The sequence below is a fragment of the Nerophis lumbriciformis genome, linkage group LG16 (assembly GCF_033978685.3).
Source record: "Nerophis lumbriciformis linkage group LG16, RoL_Nlum_v2.1, whole genome shotgun sequence".
Lineage (NCBI taxonomy): Eukaryota > Metazoa > Chordata > Actinopteri > Syngnathiformes > Syngnathidae > Nerophis > Nerophis lumbriciformis.
This window is the reverse complement of record NC_084563.2, coordinates 24,072,924-24,094,840: the sequence shown is the minus strand read 5'-3', so window position 1 is coordinate 24,094,840 and position 21,917 is coordinate 24,072,924. Positions and strand designations below refer to the sequence as shown.

Here is a 21,917-nt window from a genome sequence, read left to right as displayed (position 1 = left end):
ATTGTTGACATAGTGGTTCATGTAGTCAATACTATAGTTTTTGATGTAGTTGTTCATGTAGTTGTCATTGTTGACATAGTAGTTCATGGATTCATTACTCTAGTGTTTGGTATAGTTTTTCATGTAGTTGTCATTGTTGACATAGTAGTTCATGGAATCACTACTCTAGTATTCGGTATTGTTGTCCATGTAGTTGTCATTGATGACATAGTACCTCATGAAGTCATTACTCTAGTATTCAGTATAGTTGTTCATGTAGTTGTCATTGGTGACATACTAGTTCATGAAGTCATTACTCTAGTATTCAATGTAGTTGTCATTGTTGACATAGTGGTTCATGTAGTCATAACTATAGTTTTTGATGTAGTTGTTCATGTAGTTGTCATTGTTGACATAGTAGTTCATGAAGCCATTACTCTAGTATTCAGTATAGTTGTTCATGTAGTTGTCATTGTTGACATAGTGGTTCATGTAGTCAATACTATAGTTTTTTATGTAGTTGTTCATGTAGTTGTCATTGTTGACATAGTAGTTCATGGATTCATTACTCTAGTGTTTGGTATAGTTTTTCATGTAGTTGTCATTGTTGACATAGTAGTTCATGGAATCACTACTCTAGTATTCGGTATTGTTGTCCATGTAGTTGTCATTGATGACATAGTAACTCATGAAGTCATTACGCTAGTATTCAGTATAGTTGTTCATGTAGTTGTCATTGTTGACATAGTAGTTCATGGAATCACTACTCTAGTATTCGGTATAGTTGTTCACGTAGTTGTCATTGGTGACATAGTAGTTCATGGAGTCATTACTATAGTATTCGGTATAGTTGTTCATGTAGTTGTCATTGGTGACATAGTAGTTCATGGAGTCATTACTCTAGTATTCGATGTAGTTGTCATTGTTGACATAGTGGTTCATGTCGTCATTACTATAGTTTTTGATGTAGTTGTTCATGTAGTTGTCATTGTTGACATAGTAGTTCATGAAGTCATTACTCTAGTATTCAGTATAGTTGTTCATGTAGTTGTCATTGTTGACGTAGTGGTTCATGTAGTCATTACTATAGTTTTTGATGTAGTTGTTCATGTAGTTGTCATTGTTGACATAGTAGTTCATGGATTCATTACTCTAGTGTTTGGTATAGTTTTTCATGTCGTTGTCATTGTTGACATAGTAGTTCATGGAATCACTACTCTAGTATTCGGTATAGTTGTCCATGTAGTTGTCATTGATGACATACCGTATTTTCCGCACCATAAGCCGCCCCGTGTTATAAGCCGCGCCTTCAATGAACGGCATATTTCAAAACTTTGTCCACCTATAAGCCGCCCCGTGTTATAAGCCGCATCTAACTGCGCTACAGGGAATGTCAAAAAAACAGTCAGATAGGTCAGTTAAACTTTAATAATATATTAAAAACCAGCGTTCTAACAACTCTGTTCACTCCCAAAATGTACGGTAATGTGCAAATGTGCAATCACAAACATAGTAAAATTCAAAATAGTGCAGAGCAATAGCAATAACTTAATGTTGCTCGAACGTTAATGTCACAACACACAAAATAAACATAACACTCACTTTCTGAAGTTATTCTTCATTCATAAATCCCTCGAATTCTTCTCCTACGGTGTCCGAATTAAAAAGTTGGGCGAATACGGGATCCAAAATGGCCGGCTCCGTCTCGTCGAAGTCATCAGAGTCAGTGTCGCTGTTGTTTTTCCAGCAGTTCCGTGAATCCTGCCTTCCGGAAAGCTCGGACCACAGTTGAGACCGAAATATCCGCCCAGGCATTTACGATCCACTGGCAGATGTTGGCGTATGTCGTCCGGCGCTGTCTCCCTGTCTTAGTGAATGTGTGTTCGCCTTCGGTCATCCATTGTTCCCACGCCGTTCGCAGTCATGCTTTAAATGCCTTGTTGACACCAATATCGAGCGGTTGGAGTTCTTTGGTTAATCCACCCGGAATGACGGCGAGTGTTGTATTTGTGTGCTTCACTTGTTTTTTGACACCATCTGTGATGTGGGCGCGCATGGAGTCGTATATCAACATGGACGGAGCTGCGTGAAAAAAGCCACCCGGCCTCTTCGCGTAAACTTCCCTTAACCACTCGCTCATCTTTTCTTCATCCATCCATCCCTTCGAGTTAGCTTTTATGATGACGCCGGCTGGAAAGTTCTCTTTTGGCAAGGTCTTCCTTTTGAATATCACCATGGGTGGAAGTTTCTGGCCATTAGCATGGCAAGCTAGAACCACAGTGTGTCGCTTAGTAGGAGCCATTTTGTGGTCTTTACAGATGTAAACACACAAAGGAAATGAAACGTAATACCCGCGCGCTTCTTCTTCTATGGGGGCGGGTGCTTACCTTGGCGGTTGCTTACCGTAGAAGAAGAAGCACTTCCTCTTCTACGGGGAAAAAAGATGGCGGCTGTTTACCGTAGTTGCGAGACCTAAACTTTATGAAAATGAATCTTAATATTAATCCATATATAAAGCGCACCGGGTTATAAGCCGCACTGTCAGCTTTTGAGTAAATTTGTGGTTTTTAGGTGCGGCTAATAGTGCGGAAAATACGGTAGTAGTTTATGGAGTCATTACTGTAGTATTCAGTATAGTTGTTCATGTAGTTGTCATTGGTGACATAGTAGTTCATGGAGTCATTACTCTAGTATTCAGTATAGTTGTTCATGTAGTTGTCATTGTTGACATAGTAGTTCATGTTATCACTACTCTAGTAATTCAGTATAGTTGTTCATGTAGTTGTCAATTTTGACATAGTAGTTAATGGAATCACTACTCTAGTATTTTGGTATAGTCGTCCATGTATTTGTCATTGGTGACATAGTAGTTCATGGAGTCATTACTCTAGTATTCTGTATAGTTGTTCATGTAGTTGTCATTGTTGACATAGTAGTTCATGGAGTCATTACTGTAGTATTCAATGAGTTTTTAATGAAGTTGTCATTGTTGACATAGTAATTCATGAAGCCATTACTCTAGTATTCAGTATAGTTGTTCATGTAGTTGTCATTGTTGACATAGTGGTTCATGTAGTCATTACTATAGTTTTTGATGTAGTTGTTCATGTAGTTATTGTTGACATAGTAGTTCATGGATTCATTACTCTAGTGTTTGGTATAATTTTTCATGTAGTTGTCATTGTTGACATAGTAGTTCATGGAATCACTACTCTAGTATTCGGTATAGTTGTCCATGGTGACATAGTAGTTCATGGAGTCATTACTGTAGTATTCGATGTAGTTGTTCATGTAGTTGTCATTTTTGACATAGTGGTTCATGTAGTCATTACTATAGTTTTTGATGTAGTTGTTCATGTAATTGTCATTGTTGACATAGTAGTTCATGGAGTCATTACTCTAGTATTTGGTATAGTTGTTCATGTAGTTGTCATTGGTTACATAGTAGTTCATGGAGTCCTTACTGTAGTATTCGATATTGTTGTTTGTGTAGTTGTCATGGTTGACATAGCGGTTCATGTAGTCATTACTCTAGTATTTGGTATAGTTGTTCATGCAGTTGTCATTGTTGACATAGTAGTTCATGGAGTCATTACTCTAGTATTTGGTATAGTTGTTCATGTAGTTGTCATTGCTAACATAGTAGTTTGAATGATTACTACATTATTTGATGTAGTTGTTCATGTAGTTGTCATTGCTAACATAGTAGTTTGAATGATTACTACAGTATGTGATGTAGTTGTTCATGTAGTTGTTGGTGTGCAGACAGAGAAGAAAAAGAGTGTGGAGGAGCGTCTAATTCAAGTATCACAGCACAACGATGATCTGAGAGGACGTCTGGACAACACACACACTGTCTTACAGTAAGTAACATTACACATTATGAACATTAACACAATATAACACTTATTATTTACATTATGTACATTAACACAACATAACACTTATTTACATTTTGTACATTAACACGACATAACACTTATTTACATTATGTACATTAACACGTCATAACACTTATTTACATTATGTACATTAACATGACATAACACTTATTTACATTATGTAAATTAACACGACATAACACTTATTTACATTATGTACATTAACACGTCATAACACTTATTTACATTATGTACATTAACACGACATAACACTTATTTACATTATGTACATTAACACGTCATAACACTTATTTACATTATGTACATTAACACGACATAACATGTATTTACATTATGTACATTAACACGTCATAACACTTATTATTTACATTATGTACATTAACACAATATAACACTTATTATTTACATTGTGTACATTAACACAATATAACACTTATTATTTACAATATGTACATTAACACGACATAACACTTATTTACATTATGTACATTAACACGACACAACACTTATTTACATTATGTACATTAACACAACATAACTTACATTATGTACATTAACACAACATAACACTTATTTATATTGTGTACATTAACACGACATAAATTACATTATGTTCATTAACACGACATAACTTACATTATGTACATTAACACAACATAACACTTATTATTTACATTATGTACATTAACATGACATAACTTACATTATGTACATTAACACAACATATCACTTATTTACATGATGTACATTAACACAACATAACACATATTCTTTACATTATATACATTAACATGACATAACTTCCATTATGTACATTAACACAACATAACACTTATTTACATTATGTACATTAACACAACATAACACTTATTATTTACATTATGTACATTAACACAAAATAACACTTATTTACATTATGTACATTAACACAACATAACACTTATTATATACATTAACACAACATAACACATATTATTTACATTATGTAAATTAACACAATATAACACTTATTATTTACATTATGTACATTAACACGACATAACACTTATTTACATTATGTACATTAACACGACATAACACATTATTTACATTATGTACATTAACACGACATAACACATTATTTACATTATGTACATTAACACAACATAACACTTATTATTTACATTATGTACATTAACACGACATAACACTTATTATTTACATTATGTACATTAACACGACATAAAACGTATTTACATTACGTACATTAACACGACATAACACCTATTATTTACATTATGTACATCAACACTTATTATTTCATCATCATTAAGTACATCAACACTTATTATCACATCGACGTCCCACTGGGGTGAGTTTTTCCTTGCCCGTATGTGGGCTTTGTACCGAGGATGTCGTTGTGGCTTGTGCAGCCCTTTGAGACACTTGTGATTTAGGGCTATATAAATAAAGATTGATTGATTGATTGATTTACATGATGTACATTAACACGACATAATACTTATTTACATTATGTACATTAATACGACATAATACTTATTATTTACATTATGTACATTAACACAACATAACACTTATTATTTACATTATGTACATTAACACGGCATAACTTACATTATGTACATTAACTCAACATAGCACGTATTATTTACATTATGTACATTAACATGACATAACACTTTTTACATTATGAACATTAACACAACATAAATTACATTATGTACATTAACACGATATAACACTTATTTACATTATGTACATTAACACGACATAACACTTATTTACATTATGTACATTAACACGGCATAACACTTATTTACATTATGTACATTAACACGACACAACACTTATTATTTACATTATGTACATTAACACTTATTATTTACATTATGTACATTAACACGACATAACACTTATTATTTACATTATGTACATTAACACAACATAACACTTATTATTTACATTATGTACATTAACACAACATAGCACGTATTATTTACATTATGTACATTAACACGACTTAACACTTTTTACATTATGTACATTAACACAACATAAATTACATTATGTACATTAACACGACATAACACGTATTATTTACATTATGTACATTAACATGACATAACTTACATTATGTACATTAACATGACATATATATTATGGAGATAATAAGCTAGTGGTGTGCTGTTGTGCAGGCAGCTGTCCAGGGAGCATCAGGACCTGAAAGTGGCGCTAGAGAGGCAGCTGGCGCTCAACCAGACGCTTGCCCGAGAAAAAGAGCAGCTCGTCTTCAAGATGGCGGACTCGTGTCCCGCCATCAACATGGCCGCCGCACGCCCCGTGTTGTCCCAAGTCACGCCGCTGTGAGCGTCACGCCGCCGTCTTCTTCTTTTCTTGTCACACGCCAGAGACAAAAGTCCCACTTTTATTTCAAGCTCTCGTTCAAAGATTTTTTACAAAAAAAAGCGTTTTTATGACATGTTTACTGACCTTAAAAGGACATCCTTCCTGTGCCAAACTTGGAATTTCTTCTGACTGATTGTGTTTTGTGTTGCTGCTAGCATATTAGCATCATGTTAGCATGTTAGCATCATGTTAGCATCGTGTTAGCATGTTAACATGATGTTAGCATGTTAGCATCATGTTAGCATGTTATCATGATGTTAGCATGTTAGCATCATGTTAGTATGATGTTAGCATGTTATCATGATGTTAGCCTCATGTTAGCATGTAGCTCTACCTTTCTGGTCCTGTGCCAAAAAAAAAAAAAAGCGTGTTCAGTGTTGTGAAAATGAGAATTGTTGTCAAGCACTTGCACTTTTTCACATGCATGTTAATTTTTTATTGTTGTTACATTGATGGAAATGTCTTTTTTTTTTTTTTTTTTTTGAGTGGGGTCAAAAATGTCAATAAAAAGTTCACGACAACGACAATGTTTATTCATCATCAAACTTCATGGTTTCGTTTGATGGACAACTGCTGCGGATCCAGGCGTGTCCACTGGGGGGCAGCAGAGGACCACCGCCACAACGTCACATGAGGCTCACGGGTGTTTTGTTTTGAAACCGCCGGTTAGGAACTAAGCGGACGTGCTTGGGTCATTTCAAAGTAAAGTGAAGTTGATCCAAATTAGCATGCGTGTTTGTTTAGTGCCCCCCACCCCCTGCCCCCCGACACGCACACACAATGACGAAAGACTTCCTGTAGATGTGCCGCTAACGAGGGGGCGTGGCACTCACCATAATGCTGTTCATGAAGACGAGGGGGCGGAGTCTCAGTGGTTCACACGGCCCTCAGCGGGAGGGTGGGGGCACTCCAATTAGACACCATCTCGTCCGCTGACGTCATGTTAACGCAAATGTCATTTGGTCATCGACATAATGATGATGAGGTCAAGTAATCATTGATTTAAAATACACATGTTGATATTTATCAATATATTACTTTGCCATTTATTCATCCATTTTCTCTTGCGCTAATCCTCATAAAGCTGGAGCCTATCCCAGCCAATATTTGTTATTTATTAGCAATACATTTAGTTTTTACCATTATATTATTGCGATATTCCCATAAATTTGTTAATCATAAATATTGTTTTCTTAAGCCATAATTATATATATTTATATTTTAATATATTTGTATTTATTTATTATTCAACAATACAGTACATGTGTTATTATTTATCTATATATCCTTTTAGCCAACCACAGGGCACATATTTAACAATATATTTGTCAAAAGTTACCAATACATCTAAGTTGTTATTTTTAACAATAAATTATTCAACACTTTGTTATCATATATCTTTGGTATCAATTGTTAACATACTGATCATTTGACAAAAACAATATTTATAATATGATAGTTTAACCAATAATTAGTTATTAATTAACACTACATTGAATATTTACCATTATATTATGAATATTATACAGCATACAATATTTGTTAATAGTGAATATTTTTATTTTGATAGTGATTAAATACATAATATTATAATAGTATATATTCATGTACAAATATGTCATTTTACTTTACTTATTTAGCAATATGGTACAGTTGTTATTTTTAACAATATTATATAACTATTTGTTATCAATTAATATATTTGGTATGAATTGATAAGATATATACAATTTAACAATATATTTATTAAATCATATAACATTTAACAGTATGATAGTTTAACCATCCATCCATCCATCCATCTATTTTCTACCGCTTGTTCCCTTTGGGGTCGCGGGGGGTGCTGGAGCCTATCTCAGCTACAATCGGGCGGAAGGCGGGGTACACCCCGGACAAGTCGCCACCTCATCGCAGGGCCAACACAGATAGACAGACAACATTCACACTCATATTCACACACCAGGGCCAATTTAGTGTTGCCAATCAACCTATCCCCAGGTGCATGTCTTTGGAGGTGGGAGGAAGCCGGAGTACCCGGAGGGAACCCACGCAGTCACGGGGAGAACATGCAAACTCCACATAGAAAGATCCCGAGCCTGGAATCGAACCCAAGACTACTCAGGACCTTCGTATAGTGAGGCAGACGCATTAACCCCTCTACCACCGTGCTGCCCATAGTTTAACCAATTATTTGTTATTAATCAACAGTAAATGTAATATTTACCATTATATTATGACTACTATACCATATACAGTATTTGTTATTAATGATTATTTTTATTTTGTTAATAATTAACTTTGTAATATTATTAGTATACGAATATATTCAGTAAAATATTAATTTTTTTAACATGTCATTTGTTTTATTTAAAGATATATTTATTATTCCGTTTTTTTTAAACAATATATTATTCAACAGTTTATTCATTAATAGCTTTGGTATCAATTGACAACATATTTATCAATTAACAATATATTTATTTAATAATATGATATCTAACAGTACGATAGTGTAACCGATTATTTGTTATCAATTAACAATGATCAATATAGAGTATTTGTGTTAACAATAAATATTATTACTTTGTTAATAATTAACTTTGCACTATTATTAGTACAAGTTCATTTGCAAATATAATTAGTAAAATATTATTTTTTTTATTTGAAATATTTTTCATTTTAAGATATATCTATTATTTAGCAATATAGTACCGTTGTTATTTTGACCAATATATCATTTTATATTTTGGTATCAGTTGATAACATTTTTATCATTTAACAATACATTTATTTAATTAATTTTTTTTTAACATATGATAGTTTAACCATTTATTTGTAATTAATTGAGATATTTACCATTATATTATGACTATTAATTATGAATATTCGTTATTTTGTTAATATAATGTTATTAGTATATATTCATATCTAAACATGTATTATTATTATTATTTAAAGATATGTTTATTATTTAGCAATAGTGTAGGTTGTTATCTCTGTATCAATTGACATAATATAATAATATTATCATGTCATAATATATTATTTAATAGTAATTATGTAAATGTTTTAATTGGAATAATTATTGAAGAATGTTTTTGTATTTTTGTTTGACTTTTATCGTGAAGGCCCGGGATGGAGTCGGGGTCAAAGGTCACAGCTTCATCACTTTCCTCCTCCTCGGCGGTGCGCATGCGTGGCGCACCTCCACCGGGGAGGCGCCGGGCAGGGGGCGGGGCCGAGGAGGGGGGGGGGGGGGGGTGCGCGGGAAATGCAGGTGTGTCGCGCGCAGACAGAAGATCAGAAGTTTGAGTCCAGTTCTGCCGGCGCATGCACGTGTGATGGTTCCGGGCGGGAAGGCGGGAGTCTGAGGATCCGGTCCGCCGCCCCCCCTCCACCCACCCCTGCCCCCCCCGGCCCCCCTCCTCCCTCATCGGTCCATCATGTTTCAGCAGCTCGGTACCAACAAGAAATGTTTCAGCATCGAGGCTCTGGTCGGGAAGGACCACGGTTCCGAGGAGCCCATCCGGCCCACGGCGCTCCGCTTCCCCGAGGCCGTGCACCCCGCCGCCGCCGCCGCCGCCGCCGCCGCTCATGCGGGGCTCCTGCGGGGCTCCTGCGGGCGGACTCTGTACGCGAACGGACCGAACCCGCTGCCCGGTCCCGGTGCGCTTCACATGCACGCGCTGCACGTGGGCCCGCAGAACCTGTTTGTTCGGCCACATCAAAGCCCGCACGGCCTTTTCCCGCCATGGATTCTACGGAACCGGTACTTCCAAGGTGAGCCTTTTTTTTTTAATTATTATTTTTTAATAATTCAAAATGATAATGATGATGATTATTTATTTATTTAGTCAGTGTGTTTTATCAAGTGTAACAAATAACAATAATAAATATCCCAATTTCATCATTAAAATATCGAAATTGTGAGTGGAGATCATCGAAATGATGAGTTTACAAATCCTAATTATGAGATAAAAAATCGAAATTATGAGTTTAAAAATCCCAATTATGAGATAAAAAGTCGAAATTATGAGTTTAAAAATCCTAATCAGATAAAAAGTCAAAATTATGAGTTTAAAAATCCTAAATATGAGATGAAACATCGAAATTGTGAGTTTAAAAATCCTAATTATGAGATAAAAAGTCCAAATTATGAGTTTAAAAACCCTAAATATGAGATAAAAAGTCAAAATTAAGATTTTAAAATCCTAATGATGAGATAAAAAAGTCGAAATTATGAGTTTAAAAAGTCAAAATTATGAGTTTAAAAATCCTAATTATGAGATTAAAAAATCGAAATGATGAGTTTAAAAAGTCAAAATTATGAGTTAAAAATCTTAATTATGAGATAAAAAGTCGAAATGATGAGTTTAGAAAGTCAAAATTATGAGTTTAAAAATCCTAAATATGAGATAAAACGTCTAAATTATGAGTTTAAAAATCCTAATTTTGAGATAAAAAGTCAAAATTATGAGTTTAAAAATCCTAATTATGAGATAAAAAGTAAAAATTATTAGTTTAAAAATCTTAATTATGAGATAAAAAGTCGAAATGATGAGTTTAAAAAGTCAAAATTATGAGTTTAAAAATCCTAAATATGAGATTAAAAAAAAAAATCGAAATTATGAGTTTAAAAAGTCAAAATTATGAGTTAAAAAATCTTAATTATGAGATAAAAAGTCGAAATGATGAGTTTAAAAAGTCGAAATTATGAGTTTAAAAATCCTAATTATGAGATAAAAAGTCAAAACTATGAGTTTTAAAATCCTAATTATGATATAAAAAGTCGAAATTATGAGTTTAAAAATCCTAATTATGAGATAAAAAGTCAAAATTATGAGTTTAAAAATCCTAAATATGAGATAAAAAGTCGAAATTATGAGTTTACAAATCCTAATTATGAGATAAAAAGTCGAAATTATGAGTTTAAAAATCCTAAATATGACATAAAAAGTCAAAATTATGAGTTTAAAAATCCTAAATATGAGATAAAAAGTCGAAATGATGAGTTTAAAAATCCTAATGATGAGATAAAAGGTGGAAATTGTGAGATAAAAAGTCAAAACGTCTAAAAGATATTTCAGCAGATAAAATAATTAATTGATGACATAGATAATCGATTCTGTCACAGACCACGTGATGACATCATCTGTTTTATTATTATGATTTTATGATTTGATTGGACTGACAAAAACATACAAAAAGACATCACAATGATCGATTATCAATCACAGAAATGGATCAATAATATTGATGTCCAAAAATATCATACATTTATTCACGTCAGTAAAATGAAATCAGACTTTTTATTTGACATTTCCAGCATTAATACTTAATAGCATTACTATGAAAATAATCATACTTATGATCAATGCGAATTATTTCGATACACAACGAGTGTGTTATTTAATTGATTTTAATATTTTATTTCATTTCGTTCTGTTCAATAAAGTTATTGCAATTATAATCGTATAATTATTGCAATTTGTAAAGAAAAGTATACAGGAAGAACAATTAATATCGATTTTATTGACATTAATGTTGATCCTTTAAGAAATAAATACTTTCTTTTTAACCTCAATATTCCTTTTAGGTCGTCGATTCATTCTGTTATTTAATGTATTATTCATTTATTTTATTGTTATATTATATTATATTATTTTATATTTATTTTATTTATTATCTACATTATTGACAGTTGATGTCAATTAGTCATCAATCAACTTTGGAAGAGTTAATGGATGATTTCACCGCACTGAGTGTGTGTGTGTGTGTGCGTGTGTGTGTGTGTGTGTGTGTGTGTGTGTGTGTGTGTGTGTGTGTGTGTGTGTGTGTGTGTGTGTGTGTGTGTGTGTGTGTGTGTGTGAGTGTGTGTGTGTGTGTGTGACAATCATTGGCACTTTAACTTGAACTTGAACTTAAATGACGTCATTAGGAACATGTAATAAATGCACGGAGGGGGCGGGGCTTGTGGTGTTGTAAAGGGCTTGTGGTGTTGTAAAGTACGCAATTGTTGATAATTAATGACCAAAATGTTCATCAAAAATATTTTTTTATCTTTATTAATACTTACAGAAAATATCAAGTCTTTCTTTTAGTCACGTGTGCAAAAGGGTATGTGGGCTTTTATAAAGCCTCAGGGTGTAGCACCCGAAAGCCCCCCCATCAAGGTTACGATAGCCCCCATGAAACAAACTAAGAGAAGATGCGTTGCCTGGCCCGTAGGCAGAGCTCGTCAGCGAGCGCCTGGTGGCCAGGCTAGCCATGGAGCCCGGCCGGGCACATCCCGAAGAAGCTACATGGACACACCATCCTCTCCGCCACGTGGGCCCACCACCCGCGGTCCGAACCAGTGGGGTCGGGTGCGCTGCCAAGTGGATGGCAGTGAAAGTGGAAGCTCCAGACGGACCAATTCGGGAAAGCAGAGGCGAACTTTCGGGACGTGGAACGTCTCTACGCTGGTGGGGAAGGAGCCTGAGCTGGTGCGGGAGGTGGAGCGCTACCGGTTGGATCTGGTGGGGCTTACCTCTACGCATAGCAAGGGCTCTGAAACCACACTCCTGGACAAGGGATGGACCTTGTTCACTTTTGGAGTTGCTCAGGGTGTGAGGGCCCAGGCGGGTATGGGGATACTCACGAGTCCTGTGCATCCGGCAGTGGAGGCTCCTCAATGGGGTCTTGGGGCACTAGGAGGTTAACCCCGTTTACTACTGTTACCCCAGGTGGCCCTTGGCAAAGGCTTAGTACCTGACTTCTCCCTAGCCAGGGATACAGTGAAGACCTCAACAGCGGAGCAGGCGGAAGACAGTAGATTTAAGAACTACCACAATGGCTGCGATGGCGGAAGAAGGCTGCAGCAGAAAAGGGTCCCCAGTCGCCTTGGACTCCATGCCACTGGACCCTGACCCAATCCTGTCAAGGATCGTGTGGTGACTGTGCACCAGTCTCCCCACGTAAAACAAAGTCACGCACAGGCATCCTCCATAAAGGGATATATCCCTGCCAGGAGGATCGTCATACTCGTTCGAGTGACCGAGTGATCACCCCAGTGGACAAGAGGGTCGCCTCCCTTCGCCTCCCTTCGCCTTAACTTCGCGAAAACTCTGACTACTGTTTGTGCGTACGCACCAAACAAGAGTTCAAAGTTTCGGCATTCTTGGATACCTTGCATGGGGTCCTGTATGGGGCGCCAACAGGGGATTCCATAGTCTTACTGGGGGACTTCAACGCGCATGTGGGCAATGACAGTGATACTTGGATTGGCGTGATTGGGAGGGACGGTCTCCCTGTTCTGAACCTGAGTGGTGGATTGTTATTTGACGTCTGTGCTAGTCATGGACTTGCGATAACAAACACCATGTTGAAGCATAAGGATGCTCATAGGTGTACCTGGTACCTGAACACCCTAGGCTAAAGATCAATGATCGATTTTGTAAGCGTATCAGCTGATCTGAAGCCGTATGTTTTGGACACTCGGGTGAAGAGAGGGGATGAACTGTCAACTGATCACCATCTGGTGGAGAGTTGGGTCAGATGGCGGGGGAAACCTCTTGACAGACCTGGCAAACCCAAGCGTGTAGTGCGGGTGAACTGGGAACATTTGGAGGAGTCCTCTGTCCGGAAGGACTTCAACTCCCACCTCCGGCGGGACTTCTCTGCCATCCCTGTGGAGGTTGGGGACATTGAACAGGAATGGGCAATGTTCAAAGCCTCTATTGCTAAAGCTGCAGCTGCAAGCTGTGGATAGAAGGTCCTAGGTGCCTCAAGGGGCGGTACCCTTGAACACCCTGGTGAACAGCGGTGGTCAGGGAAGCCGTCCGACTGAAGAAGGAGTCCTACCAGGTATGTCATCCCAGGGGACTCCGCAGGCAGTTGCAAGGTACCGAAAGGCACGAAGGGCAGCGGCCGTGGCTGTGGACGAGTCTAAGCAGAGGGTGTGGGAGCAGTTCGGGGAATCCATGGAGAAGGACTATCGGGCGGCACCAAAGCTGTTCTGGAAGACCATACGGCACCTCAGGAAGGGGAAGCAGGGAACCATCCAAATTGTGTACAGCAAGGATGGGACTCTGCTGACTTCAAGTGAGGAAGTCGTAGGGCGTTGGAAAGAGTACTTTGAGGAACTCCTGAACCCAAATACATCAGACACACCCTCCCTGACGGGAGCGGGGCCTGCGGATGATGGGGGATCGACGTCAATCTCTCGGAGTGAAGTCACTGAGGTAGTTAGACAACTCCACAGTGGCAAAGCTCACCTGGAGTGGTTGATGAGATCTGTCCAGAAATGCTGAAGGCTCTGGGTGTTGATACGCCTTTTCAACATTGCGTGGAAGTCTGGGGTGGTGGTTCCCCTATTCAAAAAGGGGGACCAGAGTGTGTGTGCTAATTACAGGGGTATCACACTACTCAGCCTCCCTGGGAAAGTTTACGCCAAGGTACTGGAAAGGAGGGTCCGGCCGATAGTCGACCCTCAGATTCAAGAGGAGCAATGTGGATTCCGTCCTGGTTGTGGAACAACTGACCAGCTCTTTACTCTTGCGGGAATCCTGGAGAAGGCCTGGGAGTATGCCTATCCAGTCTACATGTGCTTTGTGGATTTGGAGAAGGCGTATAAACGGGTACCCCGGGAGATCCTGTGGGAGGTGCTGAGGGAGTACGGGGTGAGGGGAACCCTGCTGAGGGCCATCCAATCTCTGTACAACCAAAGCGAGAGTTGTGTCCGGGTGCTTGGATGTAAGTCGGACCCCTATCCTGTTTGTGATTTTCATGGACAGGATTTCTAGGCAGAGTCATGACCATGGCGGAGAGGGTATATGTCTCGGGGGGGGCTAAAGGTTGCGTCACTGCTGTTTGCAGATGATGTGGTCCTGATGGCACCTTCGGTTCGTGACCTTCAGCTCTCACTGGATCGGTTTGCAGCCGAGTGTTCAGCGGCTGGAATGAGGATCAGCCTCTCCAAATCTGAGGCCCTGGTTCTCAGCAGGAAACCGATGGTTTGTACAGTCCATGTAGAGAACGAGACTCTGTCGCAGGTGGAGGAGTTTAAGTATCTCGGGGTCTTGTTCACGAGTGAGAAAAAAGATGGAGAAGGAAATAAGCCGGAGAATCGGAGCAGCTGGGGCAGTATTGCAGTCTCTCTGCCGCACTGTTGTGACAAAACGAAAGCTGAGCTAGAAGGCAAAGCTCTCGGTCTACCGAGCTATCTACATTCCTACTCTCACCTATGGTCATAAAGTGTGGGTCATGACCGAAAAAATAAGATCGCGAATACAAGCGGCCGAAATGAGTTTCCTCAGAAGGGTGGCTGGCATCTCCCTTAGAGATAGGGTGAGAAGTTCAATCACCCGAGAGAGACTCAGAGTAGAGCCGCTGCTCCTTCGCTTGGAAAGGAACCAACTTAGGTGGTCCGGGCATCTCGTGCGGATGCCTCACGAGAGTCTCCCTAGGGAGGTCCTCGTTGCACGTCCCACTGGGAGGAGACCCCGCGGCAGGCCAAGGACCAGATGGGGGAGATTACATCTCCTCTGGCCTGGGAATGCTTCGGGATTCCCCAGGAGGAAGTTGCTAATGTTGGTCTGGAGAGGGAAGTCTGGGGGTCTGCTGGAGCTGCTGTCCCCGGGACCCGATTCCGGATAAGCGGTTGAAGATGGATGGATGTGTGCAAATGTTCTTCTACTTCCTGTCTCCTACATTTTTCGATACTTACAGAAAATATCGAGTCGTTTTTTTAGTCACATGTGCAAATGTTCTTCTACTTCCTGTTTCCTTCATTTTTCGACACGTACAGAAAAGATCAAATTTTGCTTTTAGTCCGCTTTAAAAAAAACGGTCTCAGGTGTGTTGTCACCTGGCAAGGCTGACTCCGCCCCCCCACGCAGGGCTAACATGATTAGCATGACATGCTAATGAGGTCGCCACATGTTTTTCGGTGGCGTGAGGTCATGTGACAGAAAGTGATGAAGACGGTGGAAGTGGACGGGACCTTGCGCCGACCCTTTTGAGGCCGCGTGCCTTTGTTCGCCATCCAACGGATGGCGACCGTGGTGTTTGCATGTCAATGCCTCTTCGCCGGCGCCACCGCTGCTTCTCGCACGCCATCATTGTCCTCGCCCGCCGTTTAACCGACATTTTTGCGTGCGGCGTGACGACGGCGGGCAATCTTCTCAGCCAAACGGCCGGAATGACGCACATGATTGTTTTTATGTAAATGAGGTTGGAAGGCGGCGGCGGCGTTTGGAGCGAAACGCACGCCATCAGGCCGCACGCCAAACAAATCCGCCTCACTCCCCCACCCACCCGCAGCTTTTCACAATAAAATGCCGTCCTTTCGATCCAGGTGACGACGGCGGCGCCGACAACCTGCTGCTGCACGCGCCGTTCTCCAGGAAACCCAAACGCATTCGCACGGCCTTCTCGCCCTCGCAGCTGCTGCGTCTGGAGCGAGCCTTCGAGAAGAACCACTACGTGGTCGGCGCCGAGAGGAAGCAGCTGGCCGGCGGACTCTGCCTGACCGAGACGCAGGTATCACACACCCACCCATTACCTAGCAGCTAGAATAGAATACAATAGAATAGAAAGTACTTTATTGATCCCTGGGGGAAATTCAGCACCACAGTTCGCTCACAATAGACAATAATAATAATAAATAATATAATATACATAATATATTATATATATAATATATGAATAATATAAATATATTATACATATATATATATATATATATACATACATACATACATATACTAACCTCTAACTCTTCATTAGCTGCTTCGTTAGCAGATTTTTTCTGAGAAAGTCGACTGTTTATTAGTCGTGACCTATTTCAACAAATATCAATAAATAATATAAATACATTTACGCAAAAAATATGATGTGCCACCAACGCTATATCCTTCTGCCATGTAACAGCTAGCAAACATGCTACATCTGCTAGCCAATCCTAAATGCTGCTAAAGTCATGTATTTTTCCCACTTTTAATTTTTTTTTCGTATTTTCCACTTGACAGCTAGCAAACATGCTACATCTGCTAGCCAACGCTAAACGCTGCCAAAATCAAGAATTTTTCCACTTTTTATGTACCGTATTTTTCGGAGTATAAGTCGCACCAGAGTATAAGTCGCACCTGCCGAAAATGCATAATAAAGAAGGAAAAATACATATATAAGTCGCACTGGAGCCCGGCCAAACTATGAAAAAAACTGCGACTTATAGTCCGAAAAATACGGTATTCTCGTTATTTTCCACGTGACTGCTAGCAAACATGCTACATCTGCTAGCAATAATAATAATAATAGATTTTAGTTGTAAAAAGCACTTTACAATGAGTAAACAACCTCAAAGTGCTACAGTGTATTAAAAAAATAAAAAAATAAGATAAAAAGATAATAAAAAAATAAATACAAATAAAAACTAGAACAGCCAAATAGCTAAAACTAGTATGCATACATCTAAAAAAGAAGGGTTTTTAAGCCTTTTTTAAAAGCATCCACAGTCTGTGGTGCCCTCAGGTGGTCAGGGAGAGCGCTCCACAGACTGGGAGCGACGGAGCAGAAAGCCCGGTCTCCCATTGTCCGTAGCTTTGTCCTCGGAGGTTGGAGGAGGTTAGCCTGTCCGGAGCGGAGGTGTCGTGTGGAGGATTTGGGGGTGAGCAGTTCTTTGAGGTAGAGGGGGGGCATTAGTCGGGAGACTTTGAATTCAATCTTGAGTGGAACAGGAAGCCAGTGAAGGGATTTGAGAGTTGGTCTGATATGGTCATATTTCCGCACTTTCATCAGGATCCTAGCAGCACTATTCTGTATGTATTGCAGCTTCTGCATGTTCTTGCTGGGGATCCCGACAAGAAGTGCGTTGCAGTAGTCTAGCCTTAGCAAACCCTAAACGCTGCCAAAATCATATATTTTTTCAACTTTTATGTATTCACGTATTGTCCATGTGACAGCTACCAAACATGCTACATTTGCTAGCATTGATTGATTGAGACTTTTATTAGTAGATTGCACAGTAAAGTACATATTCCGTACAATTGACCACTAAATGGTAACACCCCAATAAGTTTTTCAACGTGTTTAAGTCGGGGTCCACGTTAATCAAATCATGGTAAACGCAAACGCTAAACGTTCCCAAAATCATGTATTTTTTCCACTTTTATGTATTCACGTATTTTTCAAGTGATAGCTACCAAACATGCTACATCTGCTAGCAAACATGCTACATCTAGTAGCAAGCATGCTACATCTGCTAGCAAACATGCTACATCTATTAGCAAACATGCTACATCTGCTAGCAAACACTAAACGCTCCGAAAGTCGTGTATTTTTCCACTTTTTATGTATTCATGTATTTTCCACGTGACCGCTAGCAAACATGCTACATCTGCTAGCAATTACTAAACGCTCCCAAAGTCATGTATTTTTCCACTTTTTATGTGTTTACATATTTTCCACATGACTGCTAGCAAACATGCTACATCTGCTAGCAAACATTAAACGCTCCCAAAAACATGTATTTTTCCACTTTTTATGTGTTCTCGTTTATTTTCCACGTGACCGCTAGCGAACATGCTACATCTGCTAGCAAACCCTAAACGCTGCCAAAATCATGTCTTTTTTCCACTTTTATGCACTTGCGTATTTTCTAGTAAATGCTTAACTGTGCCAAAGTCATGTATTTTTCCACTTTTTATGTATTTACATATTTCCCACTTGACAGCTAGCAAACATGCTACATCGGCTAGCAAACGGTAAATGCTGCCAAAGTCATGTCTTTTTTCAACTTTTATGTATTCACATATTTTCTAGTAAATGCTAAACTGTGCCAAAGTCATGTATTTTTCCATTTTTATGTATTAACGTATTTTCCCTATGACAGCTACCAAACATGCTACATTTGTTAGCAAACGCTAAACGTTCCCAAAATCATGTATTTTTTCCATTTTTATGTATTCACGTATTTTTCAAGTGATAGCTACCAAACATGCTACATCTGGTAGCAAACATGCTACATCTGCTAGCAATTACTAAACGCTCCCCAAGTCATGTCTTTTTTTCCACTTTTTATGTGTTTACATATTTTCCACATGACCGCTAGCAAACATGCTACATCTGCTAGCAAACCCTAAACGCTCCCAAAAACATGTATTTTTCCACTTTTTATGTATTCTCGTTATTTTCCACGTGACCGCTAGCAAACATGCTACATCTGCTAGCAAACCCTAAACGCTGCCAAAATCATGTCTTTTTTCCACTTTTATGTACTCGCGTATTTTCTAGTAAATGCTTAACTGTGCCAAAGTGATGTATTTTTCCACTTTTTATGTATTTACATATTTTCCACTTGACAGCTAGCAAACATGCTACATCGGCTAGCAATCGGTAAATGCTGCCAAACTCATGTCTTTTTTTAACTTTTATGTATTCACATATTTTCTAGTAAATGCTAAACTGTGCCAAAGTCATTTATTTTTCCATTTTTATATATTAACGTATTTTCCCTATGACAGCTAGCAAACATGCTACATTTGTTAGCAAACGCTAAACGTTCCCAAAATCATGTATTTTTTCCAGTTTTATGTATTCACGTAATTTTCAAGTGATAACTACCAAACATGCTACATCTGGTAGCAAACATGCTACATCTGCTAGCAATTACTAAACGCTCCCAAAGTCATGTATTTTTCCACTTTTTATGTGTTTACATATTTTCCACATGACCGCTAGCAAACATGCTACATCTGCTAGCAAACATTAAACGCTCCCAAAAACATGTATTTTTTTCCACTTTTATGTATTCCATATTTTCCATGTGACAGCTAGCAAACATGCTACATCTGCTAGCAAACCCTAAACGCTGCCAAAATCATGTATTTTTCCACTTTTTATGTATTCTCGTTATTTTCCACGTGACCGCTAGCAAACATGCTACATCTGCTAGCAAACCCTAAACGCTGCCAAAATCATGTCTTTTTTCCACTTTTATGTACTCGCGTATTTTCTAGTAAATGCTTAACTGTGCCAAAGTCATGTATTTTTCCATTTTTTTTATGTATTTACATATTTCCCACTTGACAGCTAGCAAACATGCTACATCGGCTAGCAAACAGTAAATGCTGCCAAACTCATGTCTTTTTTCAACTTTTATGTATTCACATATTTTCTAGTAAATGCTAAACTGTGCCAAAGTCATGTATTTTTCCATTTTTATATTTTAACGTATTTTCCCTATAACAGCTAGCAAACATGCTAAATCTGCTAGCAAACGCTAAACGCTCAACAAGTCATGTCTTTTTCCACGTTTTATGTATTCACATATTTTCCACGTGGTTAGCTACATCTGCTAGCAAATAATAAACGTTCCCAAAAACATGTATTTTTTCCACTTTTATGTATTCACATATTTTTTACGTGACTGCTAGCAAACATGCTATCTCTGCTAGCAAACACTAAATGCTGCTAAAATCATGCATTTTTCACTTTTTTTTTACAGTAAAAACTAGCTAAATGTCATGCAGTTAGCATGGCGCTTGCTAACTCTGTCATATAGCTGAAAAATTTAATTTCCCCTTGGGGATTAATAAAGTATTTCTCATTCTGATTCTGATGAGAGCAAGTTGCTAATGTGTGTGTATGTGTGTGTGTGTGTGTGTGTGTTGCAGGTAAAGGTTTGGTTCCAGAACCGCAGAACCAAACACAAACGTCAAAAGTTGGAGGAGGAGTCACCTGAGGCGCAGCACAAGAGGTCAAAGGCCAGCCAGCACGTTAGCCGATGGCGAGTGGCCACGCAGCAGACGCCGGGCGAAGATATCGACGTCATCAGCGACGACTAGACTGACGCACGCACACGCACACACACACACACACACACACACACACACACACACACACACACACACACACACACACACACACACACACACACACACACACACACACACACACACCAGACCAGTGATTAGGAACAATACAGCAGCAATACGCTGGTAAAGCGCTAATGTGGCTAATGCTAACATACATAAAACAAATGTATATTTTCATCGTTTTTATATCTAAAATTCGAAATTGGCAAGCAAATGTGAACACACACTTTGTAGCCGGTCCGTTGCGCAATCAAGTCACATGACACAAACACACACACACACACCGCAGAACTTCCATGAAGTGAACGTTAAGCAAAGTTTGTTGCGAAAAAGTAAAACATTATTTTTTGTATGTGAAAAAAAATGTTGTAAAGTTTAAAAAGTGCCAAGACAATAATAATAATAATAATAATAAAGTGAATTTAGTATGAAACATTTTCTATTGGAGCAATAACTGAAGGCATGAATCCATTAATTTATCAGTCAATCAATCACTGATCAATGCTTTTTTGCGTATTTATGTAAAAAAAAGTATTCTATGCATCTTTATTACTATTCTTTCTTTCTTTGTTTTGCTCCTCTTGTCATCTGACGTAGCTCCTCCCCCATAGGTCACGTGTTCTCTTCCCTCCCAAAAGGGGGCGGAGTCAACTTTGTACTTCCCGTGTTTTGCCGTTTGAAAAGAAATAAAAAGCAGTTTGTTTACGATTGTGTGTTGCGTGCATGTCGTGTTGCCATGGCAACGCGACCAACACAAAATGTTAAAAGTCAAACT

General features: G+C 38.6%; 2 protein-coding genes across 3 annotated transcripts in view; both read left to right on the top strand.

Annotated features, from left to right (window-relative positions):
• The window catches only part of ccdc69 (coiled-coil domain containing 69), a 43,481-nt gene extending 36,681 nt beyond the window's left edge, over nucleotides 1-6,800 (top strand). For both annotated transcript variants that reach the window (XM_061976834.2, XM_061976833.2), the window contains exons 8-9: nucleotides 3,745-3,842; nucleotides 6,077-6,800. In XM_061976834.2, coding sequence (XP_061832818.2) covers nucleotides 3,745-3,842; nucleotides 6,077-6,248 — 270 coding nt within the window. In that variant the 3' untranslated portion in view covers nucleotides 6,249-6,800. The remainder of the gene's footprint in view (nucleotides 1-3,744; nucleotides 3,843-6,076) is intronic.
• Nucleotides 6,801-9,730: 2,930 nt separating this feature from the next.
• On the top strand, nucleotides 9,731-21,134 carry LOC133617399 (homeobox protein EMX1-like). The gene is made up of 3 exons (XM_061977339.2): nucleotides 9,731-10,067; nucleotides 16,624-16,808; nucleotides 20,942-21,134. The coding sequence occupies exons 1-3, from the start codon at nucleotides 9,731-9,733 to the stop codon at nucleotides 21,110-21,112; spliced, it is 693 nt and encodes a 230-aa protein (XP_061833323.1). The 3' UTR covers nucleotides 21,113-21,134.
• The last annotated feature ends 783 nt before the right edge of the window (nucleotides 21,135-21,917 follow it).

What these genes read in the sequence shown, in the direction of transcription:
- LOC133617399 (XM_061977339.2), top strand. Translation starts at nt 9,731, where the DNA reads ATGTTTCAGCAGCTCGGTACCAACAAGAAATGTTTCAGCATCGAGGCT. An exon ending in ACGGAACCGGTACTTCCAAG is followed by an intron (nt 10,068 to 16,623) that starts GTGAGCCTTTTT and finishes CTTTCGATCCAG; the next exon opens with GTGACGACGGCGGCGCCGAC. An exon ending in TCTGCCTGACCGAGACGCAG is followed by an intron (nt 16,809 to 20,941) that starts GTATCACACACC and finishes TGTGTGTTGCAG; the next exon opens with GTAAAGGTTTGGTTCCAGAA.